At 47.9% G+C, this 15773-nt stretch overlaps 1 protein-coding gene across 1 annotated transcript in view; it reads left to right on the forward strand.

Annotated features, from left to right (window-relative positions):
* Window positions 1–614: 614 nt before the first annotated feature.
* DNMT3L (DNA methyltransferase 3 like) overlaps window positions 615–15773 on the forward strand; it is a 214242-nt gene continuing 199083 nt past the window's right edge. Inside the window, exon 1 of the mRNA XM_078679281.1 lies at window positions 615–675. Coding sequence (XP_078535407.1) covers window position 675 — 1 coding nt within the window. The 5' untranslated portion in view covers window positions 615–674. The remainder of the gene's footprint in view (window positions 676–15773) is intronic.

Raw genomic sequence — 15773 nt, forward strand, 5'->3', positions numbered from 1 at the left:
GCCGTAACTTCTTCACTAGTCAGAAGTGAACAGTGTGAAGCAGCGCACATCGATGTACCTGCTGTCACTGCAGTCCGGGAAAAAACGGACACAAGACAAGTCCAATAGAGACCCGTTTAGAGGCCTCCTTTAAAAAACTGCCGGTGCCAAGCACCTGTGAGACCCGGCCCACTTGAAGCCCAGCCTAGGGTGAAAATAATTGAAATACACGCACGAAGATGATTAAAGCCCCTTGCTACACCCACTGTGTACCCAAATAGGACCTCTCATGGCCTCACCCCTACTCTTTGCTGTTGTTCCAATCCTTCTTGCCACCTGCTCCTCCCTACTGATGCTCTGCTCTCCTCTACATTCAGGTGCTGTCTCCCCCCCACCTCCTCCGCTGCTGCCCCTGCCCGTCTCCCCCTCTCCGCTGTTGCTGCCCCTGCCCGCGGGTTTCGTCTCTGCCCTTCTCACCAGCCTCTGTTCTCTCCACCCCCTCGGTCAGCCTCCATCTCGCTCCCAGGACTCACATAGGTGGCCAGAGGGGGGCGGGGTCTAACGGGGCGTGGCATTTCCCATTACGTTCATGACCGTTCATGGGCGTGGCCTAGCAGGGCGGGGCGGAGGTGAGAAGTGCTGCTCTCGGAAGTCTAACAGCTGGAAGCGAAGGACCTGTGACCCGACCCAAACAAAGTAAGTAATTTATTCAAGGGTAGCAAGAGACTTTAGGTGTTATTTTAGCTTGGATATTTGCTGATGAAGGCACTTTGTTTATTATGGTCGTGGAACACGCTGTTCGTTGCCGGTGGCAGTTCACAGGTGTCAATGAGTGAAATTTAAAAGAGAGGCCAAAGAATGGAGGGGCGTAGATATAAGAGTGTATTCTAGGGGCTCAGGAACCAGGTGCAGCCATTAGCTACCAGACGCCTAAAGGCTAAAGGGAGGCCACAAGGAAGCTGTTTAGGTTTACACTCTTGGCGAGAAGAGGAGGCCAGGGTCACTGCCAAGACAGCAGCGGAACAAAGGGCCAGGAGCGAAGAGATGGACGCCAGGGGCGGAGAGATGACTGGAGAAGAAAGACGCCCAGCCAAGCACCGGGAGAGCATCAGCACGAGCAGACCGGGAGGCCCAAGAGGAGAGGGAAGAGTGCTTATGATACTCTTGTAGAGCACAGACTGACGCCATAAATGGCCGTTAGGCCGTGGCAACTGAAGGCCATCCCCACTGTCTTGCTGCTACCTAGGCCGGAAGAAAGTTAATTTAAGATTTAGCCTGTTGAGCTGATGTCCAGGTTTAACCAGCAGCGCATAGCAGTGAGCACAGGCACAAAGAAGGAACCCCGAGAATCAGTGCTGCACAAAATGATGGATTAGCATGGACCAATGCACAAGCACATGAGAGTTACTGACCACACCAGTCAGTCTTTTTTTATTTAATCATTGGCACTTGAAGTTAAAAAAAAAAAATGTGAGCCCAAGCGGCGTCCAACTGGTGGGTATGATTTAAAATGGTGGCAAGAAGGGAAGGATCCTGTCCAATCAGATCAGTCAGACTCCAAGAAGATGCTTGGGGACCAGGCGTAGCAAGAAGGCCGGAGAGGGCGAGGGGACCAGGAGGCAAGAGCAAGCTATGGACCAGAGGAGAAGCAGATATTCCACTGGAGTCGCGAGCTGTCCTTCTACAGTCAGATGCCTGAAGACGATAAAGAGTACCAGAGAGTAGATCTCAAGGACAACGGTTAGAGCTGGTAACCAGGGTGCATGTTACCAGGGCAGACGAAGGAAACAAGGACCCATCAGTAGGTATCTGTAGTAACTGCTAGCGTCAAGACCAGCACCTAAGCATTGGTGCCTTGCCCTGTAGCGGGAGAAGCCAAAAATTGAAGGGAGTCTGGAAGAATCACATGGATCCCATATGTGATAACTAATTCGTCAAGAAAAGCAGTGCTTAATTTGAGCCGGTGGTTGTCGGTGGGGCCTACCAACATTCATTTTTCGGTACCAGCGCTTATTATCCAGATCAGACATTGACGGAGAGAAAGGGAGGGAACAATACAGAGAGGACAGACAGAGGAAGAGAAAGGAGGAAAAGCTTTCACAGAAGAAGAAAACAGGGACATTACAAGAGAGAGATAAAGGGCAGAGGGTGTGTGAATTCAAGACCACCCAGCATTGGTATTTGATACGCCAATGTTTAATAGCCCCACCGTGTGTGTTTAAGCAGGGCTGTCATTCTCATTCTATTACGAATCAAGCACAGAAAAGATTGTAAATAAGAACTTCCCGGAGATAGGTGGCTATGCCTACTCCAGGAAACAGTATTGGAAGGCAAATTTGTTTTTAATGTAGAAACACCCCAATACCACTTTGGGGAGTTATTTCTAATAACTGAAATACTGACGGGCAAACTTGACACAGTAGTGGTCTGTTCAGTGGGTGTGTCGTATTGCAAGCCAGGTAAATGGGTCAGAGGGCAACTCTAGCCCCTGGCCACTGGTGCCACGGTACCTGCTGCCTCAATGAGAGCAATACACTACATGCAGTTCTCATTCTCCCTGTCTTTACCCATCCCTCTCTCCTCCTTCCTTCCTCTGATTCCTTCTCCTGCCTTTCCTCTTGGGCTCTGATGAAGAGCAGGGAGGGGAGGTGTCAGTGGGGCAGTAAGTCAAATTCTGCCCCGGGGTGGGATTCCATCCTTCGCCTCTCGACCAGAGTCCCATGGGGATACATTGTCCTCCCCTGCTGCCACCTGGTCCACAAGGGTCAGTTAGGGCAGATCCTTTGGTGCAGCTACTTCTGCAGGTCACAGCCTGGCTTCAGTCCTGTACGGCGGCCCGAAGTCTTTGATGATTTGGCCCTGGCAGCTAATCCCTTTGCATATGGGGTTGCTGCAGTACATTCTGGATTCAACATTGACTGTTCAGATGCAATCGCCCACACCAAGTTGGCCCCTCCTTCCATGGCTCAGGCTTTCACGAGACTTGACAAGCTGTTAGCAAAACCTCTTCACTTGTGGCCCCCTCTGGCATGCAGGGTCATTGCAAAGAGGCATTGTGCCCTGGCCACAGAGCTCAGTACTTGGCACAGTCTACAGTGGCCCTCTCCTGCTCTACAAGGGTTGTTGAAAACAGTCTTGCACATGGGCTATGACCCGATCAGTGCACAGCCGAATCCTCACACATCGCACGGGGAGTCCTCACGGCAGGGCTCTCCACTGGATCTTGCTCCCTTCAAAGCTGTTCCCTTTGTCACAGTAAGTAGGCAGGCATTGGTGCTACAGGCTTTAGTACAGGTGGTCTTGGTTTCCTGGGTGATGTCCCCATACCAAGTCAAGTCAAGTCAAGTCAAAAACCACTTTATTCGATTTAGTTAAAAATCATAAAAGCATTCTACAATCAAAGGGAAAGGGACAGTACATATTCATTTAGAGATTACTTTTAGAAATTACACACTTCAGTAAAAATTTATATATACACAGTTTAAAAACATCAATCATAATTTATATATTCACATTTTAAAAGAAAAACAGTTATAGAGGATTAAATATTTAGCTAAAAAATTACAGGTACAAAAGCATTTTCCATTTCCTTCTTTCGTGCAAAAACCCTTGTATTACGTTTTAAGTCGTCTCCTCCTGATCCTAACAGCAGCAACAAGATAATTGGCCACGCTAAACATGACCAAAGCTGAATCCAACAATTGGAGATACAGGAGGGCAGGTTTTGCCTGATGGAAGGCTTTGTCCTTCAATAGAGGTATCAGATATTTTTGTCTGGGCACAGTAAAAAAAGGACAGAATAACATGAGGTGCATATTGTCTTGCGTTGAGAAATTGTCGCAATTGCAAACAGAAGCATCCTCCTCCTTGTGCCAGCCTTGACTATCACAAAGGACCATGTAAATCTGGCTAAACCGAAATTTTACCAGAAGCCACCTGTGAAAAGGGATGTTAACAATGGCAAGGTACGGTTGTATAGTAAAGCAGGTGATGGTCAGGAAATGGGCTCTGATCGTGGGTTTAGTGAGTTGGCGTTCCTCCCTCTCCATAAATTTCAACTTAACAAAGTTGAGCTTAACCCAATCTAAATCAGATTTCTTTAGACCATGGGGGGCAGAAAAAATCTCTGGTCGACCAAGGTCCAAAGAACATTTTTGAACGTATGATAGCCAAGCTATTTTTTTTTAGTTGTCCAGTTTTAAACAGTCGGCCAATATTTTATGGTTCAAACCTAGATTGTTATTAGCCCAGGTCCTAATCCATAACAAGATAGGAGCCATTAAGAGGGTATCAGTGATATACCCTAAGCCGAGTTCCTGATGAACTGAAAACGAGGCTGTTGATTGGGGAAGCCCTAATATGGAACGAAGGAACTTGTTTTCTTCCCTCTGAATAGCTTCGCCATTCACATAACCCCACAGACCTGAACCATACCTCACTATAGCCACAGATTTTGCCCTGTGCAAGTTTAGTAAAGCACCAGTTGGCTTCCCACCCAGTCTCCTCGAAAAACTTAAAATGGCATTGGCCGAGCTCCTAACTGCTTTGATTTTAGCTGTAATTTGAGGAGCCCAGCTTCCTTTGGTGTCAAAAATTACACCCAGGTAAGTAAAAATTTTGACATTTGTGATCACGTCACCATTGCAATAAAACTGCTTTGTATTATTTTTGGCGGCCCCAAAGGCCATGACGTGAGATTTGGAGTTATTTATCACTAAGTCAAGTGAGGACATAAAATCATTAAAAGCATTTAAAAGTCTTTGCAAACCTAAATGAGTCCGAGCTATCAAAGCTGCGTCATCCGCGTACAGGAGAACAGGGATGCATGTATCCCCTGCACGCGGAGTGTCCAAGGTAGCAGTTAAAAGAGTCTTCTCTAAGGAATTTATATATAGAGTGAACAGCATGGGTGCAAGAATGCAGCCCTGCCGCACACCCCTACTTGATTTGAACCAAGCTGTACGGTTTCGTCATGATCCATTCTAATAGAAGCTTTTAGATCCTTGTGGAGTTCTGCCAAAAAGTATACAAGTGGGGGATCAAGTCCCAATTTTAACAGCATGGTCCACAGCCGAGCTCTATTTACCAAATCAAAGGCCGTGGACAGGTCCATAAATGCTACAAAAATTGACCCTTTTTTTGCAGTAGTGTATTTCGATATTAACAAATGAAGATTTAAGCATTGGTCCTCTGTTCCTCTACCAGCACGAAACCCATACTGGGCATCTGATAAAATATTATTGTCTAGCGACCAATTGTTGATTCTTGCTAACAAAACTTTGCCTAGAATCTTCATGGAAGAATCCAATAAAGAAATTGGACGAAAACACTTGGGGTCACTTCTTAGGCCCTTTTTAAAAATGGGTACTATGATTGAACATGCCCAAGTTTTTGGCAATCCCCCCTCATACACGCAGTTAAAGACATTGGCTAAAATCTCAGCCCACATCTCAGGATTGAGTTTGTATAGGTCCAAAGGTACCCCATCTGGGCCGGGAGCTTTGTTAGCAGCAGAACCTAAAATTGCCAGTTCTACTTCAGGTTTACTAAATTTTAACTTAGTAGGGGGAGTTGGGGAGCCGGGCATTACAAATGCCTCAACTGGTTCATTTGAGCCATATATGTTAGAGAAATGTTTGATCCATTCAGCTTCAGGGATGTTAATTTCAAGATCGGTGTTACTTGTTTGAGCAAACAAAGGATTATTAATTATGGACCAGAATTTGGAACTTTGTTTAAGGGTTACAGAATCCATTAGTGAATCCCATGCTTCATCTTTGATGGCCTTTTTCCGCGCCTTAACCACCAGAGCATATCTTTTTCTCAACTGTGCCACCAAAGACCTATCTCTAGGGGATTGTTTAAGGGCTTTCAGCAAAGCCGAGTGTGCCTTGGAGCAGGAGCGATCAAACCACCCAAAAGCTGGAGCGAAACCCCTCCTTGGTTTAGCTATTAGTTCCTTTTCAACTCCGGCACAAATAGCCTCGAAGGCACTAAGTACCTCCTTCCCCCCCCTCTCTCCGTCCCTACATTTCTCAATTTCTGCGGCCATTTTTTGCTCAATTTGGGCATGAAAATCCTCAGGGCAAACTTTACACCATTTGAGGCGCCTACCCTGGTCTCTACTCTTTACATCCCTCGCCCCAGTAGCCCTCAAATCCCCTTTACTCAAACCCGAAAAAGCATCCAAAACTAACAACATGACGTAAGAGCCCCGGGGATATAAAAAAATAATCAATAATTGATTCACTCCCTCTTGCATTATACGTGACCACACGGTTTGTTGAATCTGAAAACCCTGGTTCATATAGATCATTGGATGATAACAAATTTTCCATTGCCACACCCTTCGGGGTGTGTTCGAAATGTGGCAACGATGTGTGGTCTGGACCGGTATCATTAATGATCTGGCAGTGTAACTCACACAGATGAACATTAAAATCTCCCATCATAATTAACTGAACAAAAGTGGTTTGCGTTGACATGTAATTATTTAAAAAGGAGGATAAACCTTCAAGAACAAAATTAGGGGGACCCCCCTGCACGGAGTTATAACAATTTATAAACACAATCTTATTCTTGTCTGCCAAAAGAATTTCCACCAGCTGGAAAAAGTGTGAGGAACTGGGTATCTCTTTAACTGACCCTGCTAATTTTACTGAAACTAGAAGTAGCAGTCCCCCTCTATCCCTTCCAGCCGTGGAGCTCTGCGCATTGACAAAGAATGAAATATAGCCATCTACCCAGAATCCCTTATCTTTTGACCATGTTTCTTGTAGGGCAACTATATCACGTTCCTTCACTTGTTGTAGCCAAATCGGATCATCCTGTTTGGCCCGTAGGCCCGCGATGTTCCATGATAATAACCTGATGTGCCCCCGATCCAGTTCTGGAGGGTCATTTGTAACAGTGTTAACCGTATCATCTGATGTGGTGGCCTCTGCATTAACTGGGCATGGGACAGTCCGGTTATCGTGCTCAGGCTCTAGTCATTCAATATCTATTCGATCGGCTAGAGCCGAGAACCTATTTGACAACAACAAATCGTTTGAAGGACTGATCCTTACAGAATTAACTAGGCTGCTACCCTTGGGTGGCTTTGTCACCCAGTCATTACCACACATAGGCGAGATAAGTTTGTCCTCTGCCCAAATATTATTGGAAAAATGTGGCTTATTGTTTTCACTATCACCTGGCCTATAGGCTCGAGGGTAGAAAAAGCCAAGGGGCATTGCTCGAACACCTTTTCCTACAGGGTCCAAAGAAGAACCATCCCAGAAGAGGCGACTAGCGACACTTCTAGATTTAAAATTAACAATTACACAATCTCCTTCTATATTTTTCTTACTTGAGCCCACCCAGTTCACCCTTCTACTTGTGACAATATCGTCTGCGATGTTACTCTCTCCCGTGCAATTAGCATTGCACCATTTTTTAACATGCTTAAAAAGAGTGTCCTGATGTTCCACCTCCCCATCTGCAAGTTTGGGCACGTTAACCAGAATAGCTACAAAAGGTGTTTCATCCGGAGGTAGATTTACTGGGGGTACCCTTCTCGCCACAGCCCCCCGCTGGTCTCTAGGCCTTACTGAGGTATTTACACTGGGAACCGCCTCCATCATGGGAATATATATCCCCTCCTCCACTTTCCCTTTTTTTTGTACTGGGTTTTCAGTGACCACATTAGAAGTGACAGTCGATATATTTATGGAAGGACCCCTGACATTAGGGGCAGGAACCTGGACAATTGAAGGACATGGCCCCATAGATGTAAGTGAAACGGGGGCCTGCCTATTAAGAGCGTCATTGATACGCTCACATTTTGCCACAAGAGTCTTGACACAATCCCTCAGAGTCTCAGTGATATCAGAAGCAATCTGGATTAATGCGGCTTCCAGTCTTTCTGTAAACAGTTTTTCCAATAAAGTTGAGATGCCCTCCTCAGTTACGTAAGTTTGCTGTAAAGGCCCAGGCTGGTTGGAAGCATTCTTACATGCAACCCCCGGGGTCGTGGGTAAAGATGGTATCACTGTTTCGGGCAAAACCGGTAAAGGAAGAATTGTGGAGGATTGTGGTAGGGTGGGTCTGCAAGAATCAATGATGACCCTAGGTACCAACGGTATGCAGTTTATGACAGACGCACTAGATATGTTAACTGCCCCAGGGCTAGTTGCAAGATCCAACTCACGTTCTGACTCTGCAATCTGAGTTGATAGCTCCCCCACCTTAGTTGTTAAATACGTAATAATGCTGGTCGTGTACTTTGGCACCTTGGCTTTCACTTCGCCAGGCACCGTTGTTACCAGTTTGCGCTTACCCATGGTGAAAGGGATGTGGCCCGTCCCGTCCCTGGTCGTCCTTGGACGGCCTTAGACGGCCCGCCCTCTGCCCGGGCTCCGCCCGGCACGTCCCGCGCGCGTCCTCGCGGGACGGGAGGCGTACTCGTGTTTAATAGCGCCCCCGGGCGCTGCCTCTGTCGTCACCGGTGCGCCGGTGAGCCCCGGGGCACCTGGGAAATGTAGTTTTCGGCCGTTGCCCTCACGGCGCTGCAAGGGGTGCAGTGATGTCCTCAGCCGTTTCCCTCACGGCGGCCTCGGCGGCAGGTAGGTGCGCAGGTAGGTGCGCTGTTATCAGAGTCAGAATGGCCGTTCCCCTCACGGCGCGGTCTTGACTGGTCCCCATACCAGCTGTGAGACTAACGGGCCATGGCCACAGGCAGAAGTCTTGGTCTTCACCTTCTTATATAGCCCATCTGGCTGGTTGGCAGATGGGGACTCGTCCTATCCTTCTTACAGCCCTTTTGCAGATACCAAAAAAGATTTGGGGTCAGGATGTTTGATGTTTAATGTTGGGGTTCTGCTTCTTTTGAAGTTGACAGTTCTCCTTTTTTATCTTCCATCCTTCATCAGGCACGACTCAAAAGCTGATTGTCCATAACACAATTTATGGGAGTGCACATAGTTTACACCAGGAGGCTAGCCATAGTGATATGTAACTCAAAAGGTTAATCCCAGACCCCCCACCCTACTCTGTATTATTCTCTTATCTTATCAAAGGAATGCAGCAATATTCAGTTCTGTCTGGTTGGCTCATGTTTTTACCAGGCAGGCCTGGGCTTCCCAAAATGGAACCCAGGGTCCTCCATACAATGTATCATTACAGGCACACTCACTAAGTGAACTTTCACAGCACACTTTCAGTCCAGCAGTCTTCCTCCATGCATTGTATGCCAAGGGTGTTAAGCACACACCAGTGGGACTTTTAAAAGGGTGAGCGAGCCAGTAGACCTCACTCTAGTGACATTGGGCTAAAAAGTCCTGTTTGTACTGATCACTTTAAGGTATGCTGCTACCATTGTGCTTGTGCTTCTTAACTCCTAGTGAAGGCAGTAGTCTTCCAATTGTTTTATCTGTATCACTGTGGCGTTTTACCTTTTATGGCAAATCGAGCCGAAATAAAGATGTTTATGATGATGAGTAGTCTTCCACCACTATGAGGGTAGGGATTTGGCCGCCCCTCCTGGTCCAACCAGACCACAATCCATGAGACATGCCTATGTCATGCTGCACATCCGTGATCTGTGTTAGCCTGCGATATAAAATCAGCATTAGTGATCAAGACAACAGTGCATTGGGGTACTCTGGGCAGGGGTTCACGTCTTTACCATGCAGAGGATTTTTTCCGCCCCAACAGAAATCATTACCCGGTGGTATACCAGGCTGACATTTTATAACTCTCCTAGAGTCCCCACATCCCGATTACCAAAGTGCAGCACACCGTGCTCGGTTTAGCAGCTGGAAAACCCAGCCGGTAAAATCACATAAGAACAGGGCTGCAAGCACAGTCCCAACCCTTCTATATCGGGTTCCCCTTTGGATGCCGCTCCGCCATCGGCGCTTAAACAGGTGTCGGGGACTGTCTGTCGTGCTATAATGCATGTTATAAACTCCTCCCTGGCGGCAGGAGTGGTGCCCCCTACCTGGAAGCAGGCAAAAGTCAAGGCTCTTTTAAAAAAATCCAACCTGGACCCTGAAGACCTAGCCAACTATAGGCCCATTTCGTTGCTGCCTGGGCTTAGCAAAATAGCTGAATAACATGTTAACCAGGTACTATCTTCATTTGTAGAGTCCATGGGAGCACCCCACCCTACCCAGATGGGATTTAGAGCTAAGCAAGGGACGGAAACTGCCTTGGTGGCGGTGGTGGAAGCGACCAGGAGCATTGTGGATGCCGGAGGCTGCGCTGCGGTGGTCCTGTTGGACCTCAGCGCAGCCTTCGATACAGTAAATCACCCCCTCCTGTTACACCGTCTGAGCCGGGTGGGAGTTTCCGGAATGGCCTTCAAATGGCTCCAGTCCTTTCTGTCTGAGAGATTTGAGGATGAGGTGTCATCTCAACAACTTCCACTGCATCACGGCGTTCCCCAGGGATCCTCACTGAGCCCTACCATGTTCAACATCTACATGAGACCACATGCTGAGGTGGTTTTTCACTGGGGAATTCAGCTTGTCACCTACGCCGATGATACGCAGTTGGTTGTGTCCCTGGCGAGGGATGACGCCATAGACCAGGGGATTAACAATCTGACCCCTTGCCTCACCAAGGTTTTAGAATGGATGACCGCCTCAGTCCTCAAGCTAAATGGGTTTAAAACCGACATCATGCTGGTGGGTTATAAAGACCCCATCAGCCTCGATCCATGGTGGCCAAATCTCCTGGGCCCTCCTCCCACCCCTAAGAACCAAATTAAGAGCCTGGGGGTTTGGCTTGATTCCACCCTGGGATTTCAAGTTCAGGCCAAAAAAGTTGCTGCAACCTGGTATGGTCTTCTTAGGGTCCTCAGGAAGATCTTGATTCTTCTTCCTTTTGAGGCCAGACGCGTGCTGGTCCAGTCGTTAATTCTCTCTTGGCTGGACTATGCAAATGCTGTCTATCTTGGGGCCCCTGCAGGTTCCATTCAGTTATTGCAATCGGTGCAGAACTGTGCAGCCCTGCTTTTGAATGTACCCAGACGCAATTCGGTGAGGGCCGCATTTCGATCCCTTCACTGGCTGCCGATACAGGAAAGGATCCTGTTCAAAGCCATGTGCATGGCTCATAAGTCCATTGCTAATTCCGGTCCGACTATTCTTAGCCCCCTGTTCTGCCGTCATCAATCTCTTAGGTCTTTGAGATCCAACCAGCGTAATTTGCTGGCAGTGCTGAGGGTGAAGCGGGCACGCATGGTCGGCCGCCAGATTTCCTTCCAAGCAGCTAAGTTCTGGAACCTTCTCCCCGACAACATCAGGCTTGAAACTAATCATCTGGCCTTCAGGAAGCTATTGAAGACATTCCTGTTCCACTCAATGACTTTACCCTGTCCTCAGGTCTTACAGCGCTGGGATGCTCTAGGGTAGCCATGCGCTATAGAAGAGGATATTCATTAATTCATTCATTCAAAGGCATGAGCTGTCCGTCCTCCCAGCCCAGAGGCTGTCCTGGACCCTGAAGCCCTACCTATCTCCCTGCTTCCCATCTTCGCCTGGCACCTCACCTCCACTCCCACTTATCATTTACTCTTTAACAACTGCTCCTAGCAGGTGGTGAATGGGAGCAGTAATTCACATGGACTTGGACATTCTGACCCTCATTACGAGTGGCCCCATAAAAGGTGTGATGTGGTGTTTGTCGTACCTGATAAAATCCAGTTCCCCAGAGTCTGAATTTTTCGGGTGTGATAAATATCACCTGATTACAAATTTCTGGGAATAATTTGTGGATTTTGGTTTTTACAACACAAAAGTTGGCTTGTCCTCGTCAATACAGGGTATTTCTCTCTTTATAAATTTCAGCAGGCTTTACCGCTTGGAATTTAGCAGGGAAAAACTATAAGGGTGTGAAACTTATCGTGCAAATTGTAATTATAATCCCTGTGCAAACACGGGGCTGCACAGGGATCAGAATTTAATGCTGAAAGTCAAGTCCATGTGGTTATTTCCCATTCCATGGGAATTAACTCATAGTGGATATTATGTGCAGGAATACCATCCAGACAAATCTCCAGCCACCAGATATTACTGCACATAAATTGCAGTACGTGTATTCATGACCTCTGTTCCTCCCTTACACAGTGATGTAATGGGGGAGGAGGTCCACCCCGGTCAGCACTCGTGGAGGGCGGCAGAGGTGAGCAAGTTATGCCTGTCTCATACCTCAATCCCCTGCCCCCTAGAACAAGCTCGCTGTCGGCTTCCACTCCCCCCACCCCACGAACAAGGCATGCGTCAGCCGCTGCAAGGAACAAGTCGGCTGTCGGCTGTCGGCCACTAACCCTGCACCGGGCGGCAATCTCAGGGGCTACCTTGTGACAAGCAGGGACCCTCTCCTCTAGTCAGGGCAAGGGAGTTACCGTCTTAAAATAACCCATGCTCACCCTCTAAGTAGCTTGGCGTGAGCAGACAAGATTTATTTCAGAGGCGGTGTAGGTTAAGCATTTGTGAATCCATACAGTAATCAAGAGACACCACAAATGGACGCCACACTAGGATTATATCTTTATATCAGCCTTAGCACAAGACCAAATAACGACAAAGATTATCCACAATACTCTCAGCAATCAAGAGTTCTTACAAATGCGCAATTTATAGTTCTGTGCGCTTCGCACCCTCTGTCCGGCTCTCCCGGTGATGAAAAATGCCCAAAAGAGTCAAACAGGCGCAGCGGCCCCTCGTTCCGATGCGCTTACCAATGCAGTGCGAGTCGTTCACAGTACCTTAGTTCGTGGTGTCCGGCACGGTCAGGGCTACGAAAAACAAAAGCGTTGCACGCAACAATGTCCTCCTTTTACGGTGCAAGCTTCGGCTCGCTGGGGGCACAGAGTCGCGTTGTTCGAGGGAGGGGGCGGTGCCTTGTGCGGTGCGATCGCTGTTCGTTGCGGCGTACGAGCCGTACCTTAAGAGCGGGTGCCTTTCAGTCTACCAGAGCGGTACGAGTCGGGCGGTACGACGTGGATGTGCGTAGCGTACCCCAGCCTCTCGACTCGGTTGCAGCTAGCAGCGGCAGCGTGCGCGTTGGATCAGTGCGGCTCGAAGGGGGTGAAGCGGTGTGGGGTCCTCCTTTCACGGTGTGAGCTACGGCTCGTTGGGGCACAGAGTCACGTTGTTCGAGGCTTACGGCCTGGCACTGGCCTTCCCAGAGTGCGGGTCGATCCTCCGAGGCGCACACAGCTCTCTGCTTCAGCGCTACGGGGAAAACATTGTTTCCAGCGGCTCTCTTCAAGGCGGGTGAAGTCCATTGGTCCTCGACTTCGTTCAGGGGGCAAGCTCGCTCACAAGCCCTTGGAGATCTTTAAGCACAAGTTGAAAATAGAGTCTTTTGAGTCTTTCTCCTCTCCTTCAGCAGCAAGGCAACCACTGCAAGCAAATCCCCCAGGTCAGGGACTGTATTCCGCTTTACAGATTTCCCAGTTCCTTCTGCTTGGGCAGAGGTTTCTTCTTGTCAAAGCAGGATCTAATTTCTTGGGAGCAGGGTCCCAATACTTATACCCCTAAATCCTTTGTTCCTCTGGCGTAGAGGGGCCTCTGCCCAGCCAAAACCAGTTCTTGAGCACTTTGTTTACATGACTCTGACTTTTCATTCAGGGAGTATGCTAGAGAACAAATGGGGCCATGACGTTGCCAGTCTTGATAATGAGGAGTGGCAGATGGCGGTGGCCTCTCCTCGTGAGGTGGCCATCTCCTCTTGACTCCGCCTGGTCTAGCTGAAGCTTCTCCATAGAGTATTCTTGTCGGGTACACTCTTAGTCAGCATGGGATACACTAGCGATGGTAGCAGTGTGCGGAACTGCGGACAGGAGGGCACTTTTATCCATATTCTCTGGGAATGTGCAGTGATACCGAACTATTGGGATCAGGTGGTGTGCAAGATGGAGGCTGCACTAGGGCAGTGGACTCAATGCAATATTAAAATAGTGTTGTTGAATTTTTGGGATCCTACAGACTTAAATTCTAAGGAATGCACATGGGTCACATTGGGGCTCATGGTAGCCAAAAGAAATATTGTACGAATGTGGAGGGCTCAACAACCACCGAAAGTAGAAGACTGGCCCAATGACATGGACTGTTGTATGGTGACCAAAAAATCTATTTTCGAAGCCAGAAGATGTCCGAATATATGGTCACAAATATGGGAATATTGGAATGTTTATAGGCGGGATCTGTGCGCCACCAAGGAGCATGAGCGAGCTGCTACGAGATGTTAATGATGTATGATGTATATTGCTGCCTCAGAAATGTAATACGTACACTCCAGAATGCCAATGTATGAGCCACTTTGAACGGTTGCCAACCAATGCCTTATTAATGTCACATGCCTGTTTTCTTTTTCAATAAAAAGAGTTAATTAAAAAAAAGTTTCCCTATATGCAATAAAGACATAAACAAAATCAGGCCCATGAGGGGCAAATAATAAAATGAATAAAAGTACAGAGACCAATACCAGACCCCACAGCAATAGCAATGTACATCAGTGAAAAACCATCTGCCTGTCTCAAGAGGGATCATGTAATTCAACATTCAGCATTATGTGATCAGTGCAATGGAATGTTACAAGAGAAACGAAAAAAAATACAGGAGCCAACTAAGCGTTAGAGACAAAAAACATGAGGAAACATTATTATAGTCATCTCATCCTCAATCCCTGTAACTGATGACTAGGAGCACGGAACAACAGTGCAGTGGATGACTGCAACCCACCCTGTGCTATAAATGTCATGGGGTATTTAATGGGCAGTCTCAGCACGCTGCCCACCCTGAGGTGGTTGAGTTTCCCCTTTATCAGACTCTTTATCGTTAGTGGCAAGAAAAGTCTTATACAATTCCCAGAAAATGTTAGGGCGGCTGCGGGGGGGGGGGGGAAGAAGTTAGCTGTAGCTTTCTGTTTGCGTGCAACAATACAACATATCTTTGGACCAGCTAGCTACTGTAGGGAGTGGGCCCTGGGACCAACATACCACTATCCTACGTTTCGCAATCAACAGACCCATATCAGCTAATCTCCTGATGGCCTTGGGCAGAAGTTTAGAATATCTCAGCAGTGCGAGCATCAGGTCTGTGGCCAGGGGCACCTCCAATATATCTCCCAGCAATTTAAAGATCTGCGTCCAAAAAGTAGCTATCCCCGGGCACGACCAAGCTAAATGTAGGAAATTTGCCACTTCAGCTCCACATCTCTCACACATTGCAGCGTCACGCAGCCCGTACCTGTGTAGCCGCTGGGCAGTGTAATAGACCCTATTAAGAAATTTAAAATGTATCAGCCGATGTCTCCCATTAAGGGAAATCTGCTTCATACGTTTGCAGCAGTATTTCCACTGCACATCATCTATATCGGACCCCAAATCCCCTTGCTATGCCAGTCTCGCTTTCGTGTATTGGTTAGAGGGAAAGCTCTGGGTGGCCTTGTATAGCTTAGTAATGATATGAGTAGGAGCGTCTGACCTAATGACATACGTGAGCGCGGCTCCCTCAGCCGGCTCGGCCATATCCGGTCCCAGATTCTCAAGGCGTGACTGCCTCATCCTGCGAAACAGAAATCTAGTAAGTGGCCTGTGATGGGGTACCACCGTGGCCACTATGGCCTAGGTTTTAGCTATGCCGCCAGTGAACACATCTCCTAACGTCTCAATATTCAGAGATTGCATCGCATTCGTAACCCCCTTGTCTGTACAAGCTGATAGCCAGAGACACCAATCGAGTGGCATGTGGGAAGAATACAGACAGTGCCGGCTTGCAATTTTAAGAGATGGTGCCAAGCAT

The sequence above is a fragment of the Lissotriton helveticus genome, chromosome 3_1 (genome assembly GCF_964261635.1).
Source record: "Lissotriton helveticus chromosome 3_1, aLisHel1.1, whole genome shotgun sequence".
Taxonomy (NCBI): domain Eukaryota; kingdom Metazoa; phylum Chordata; class Amphibia; order Caudata; family Salamandridae; genus Lissotriton; species Lissotriton helveticus.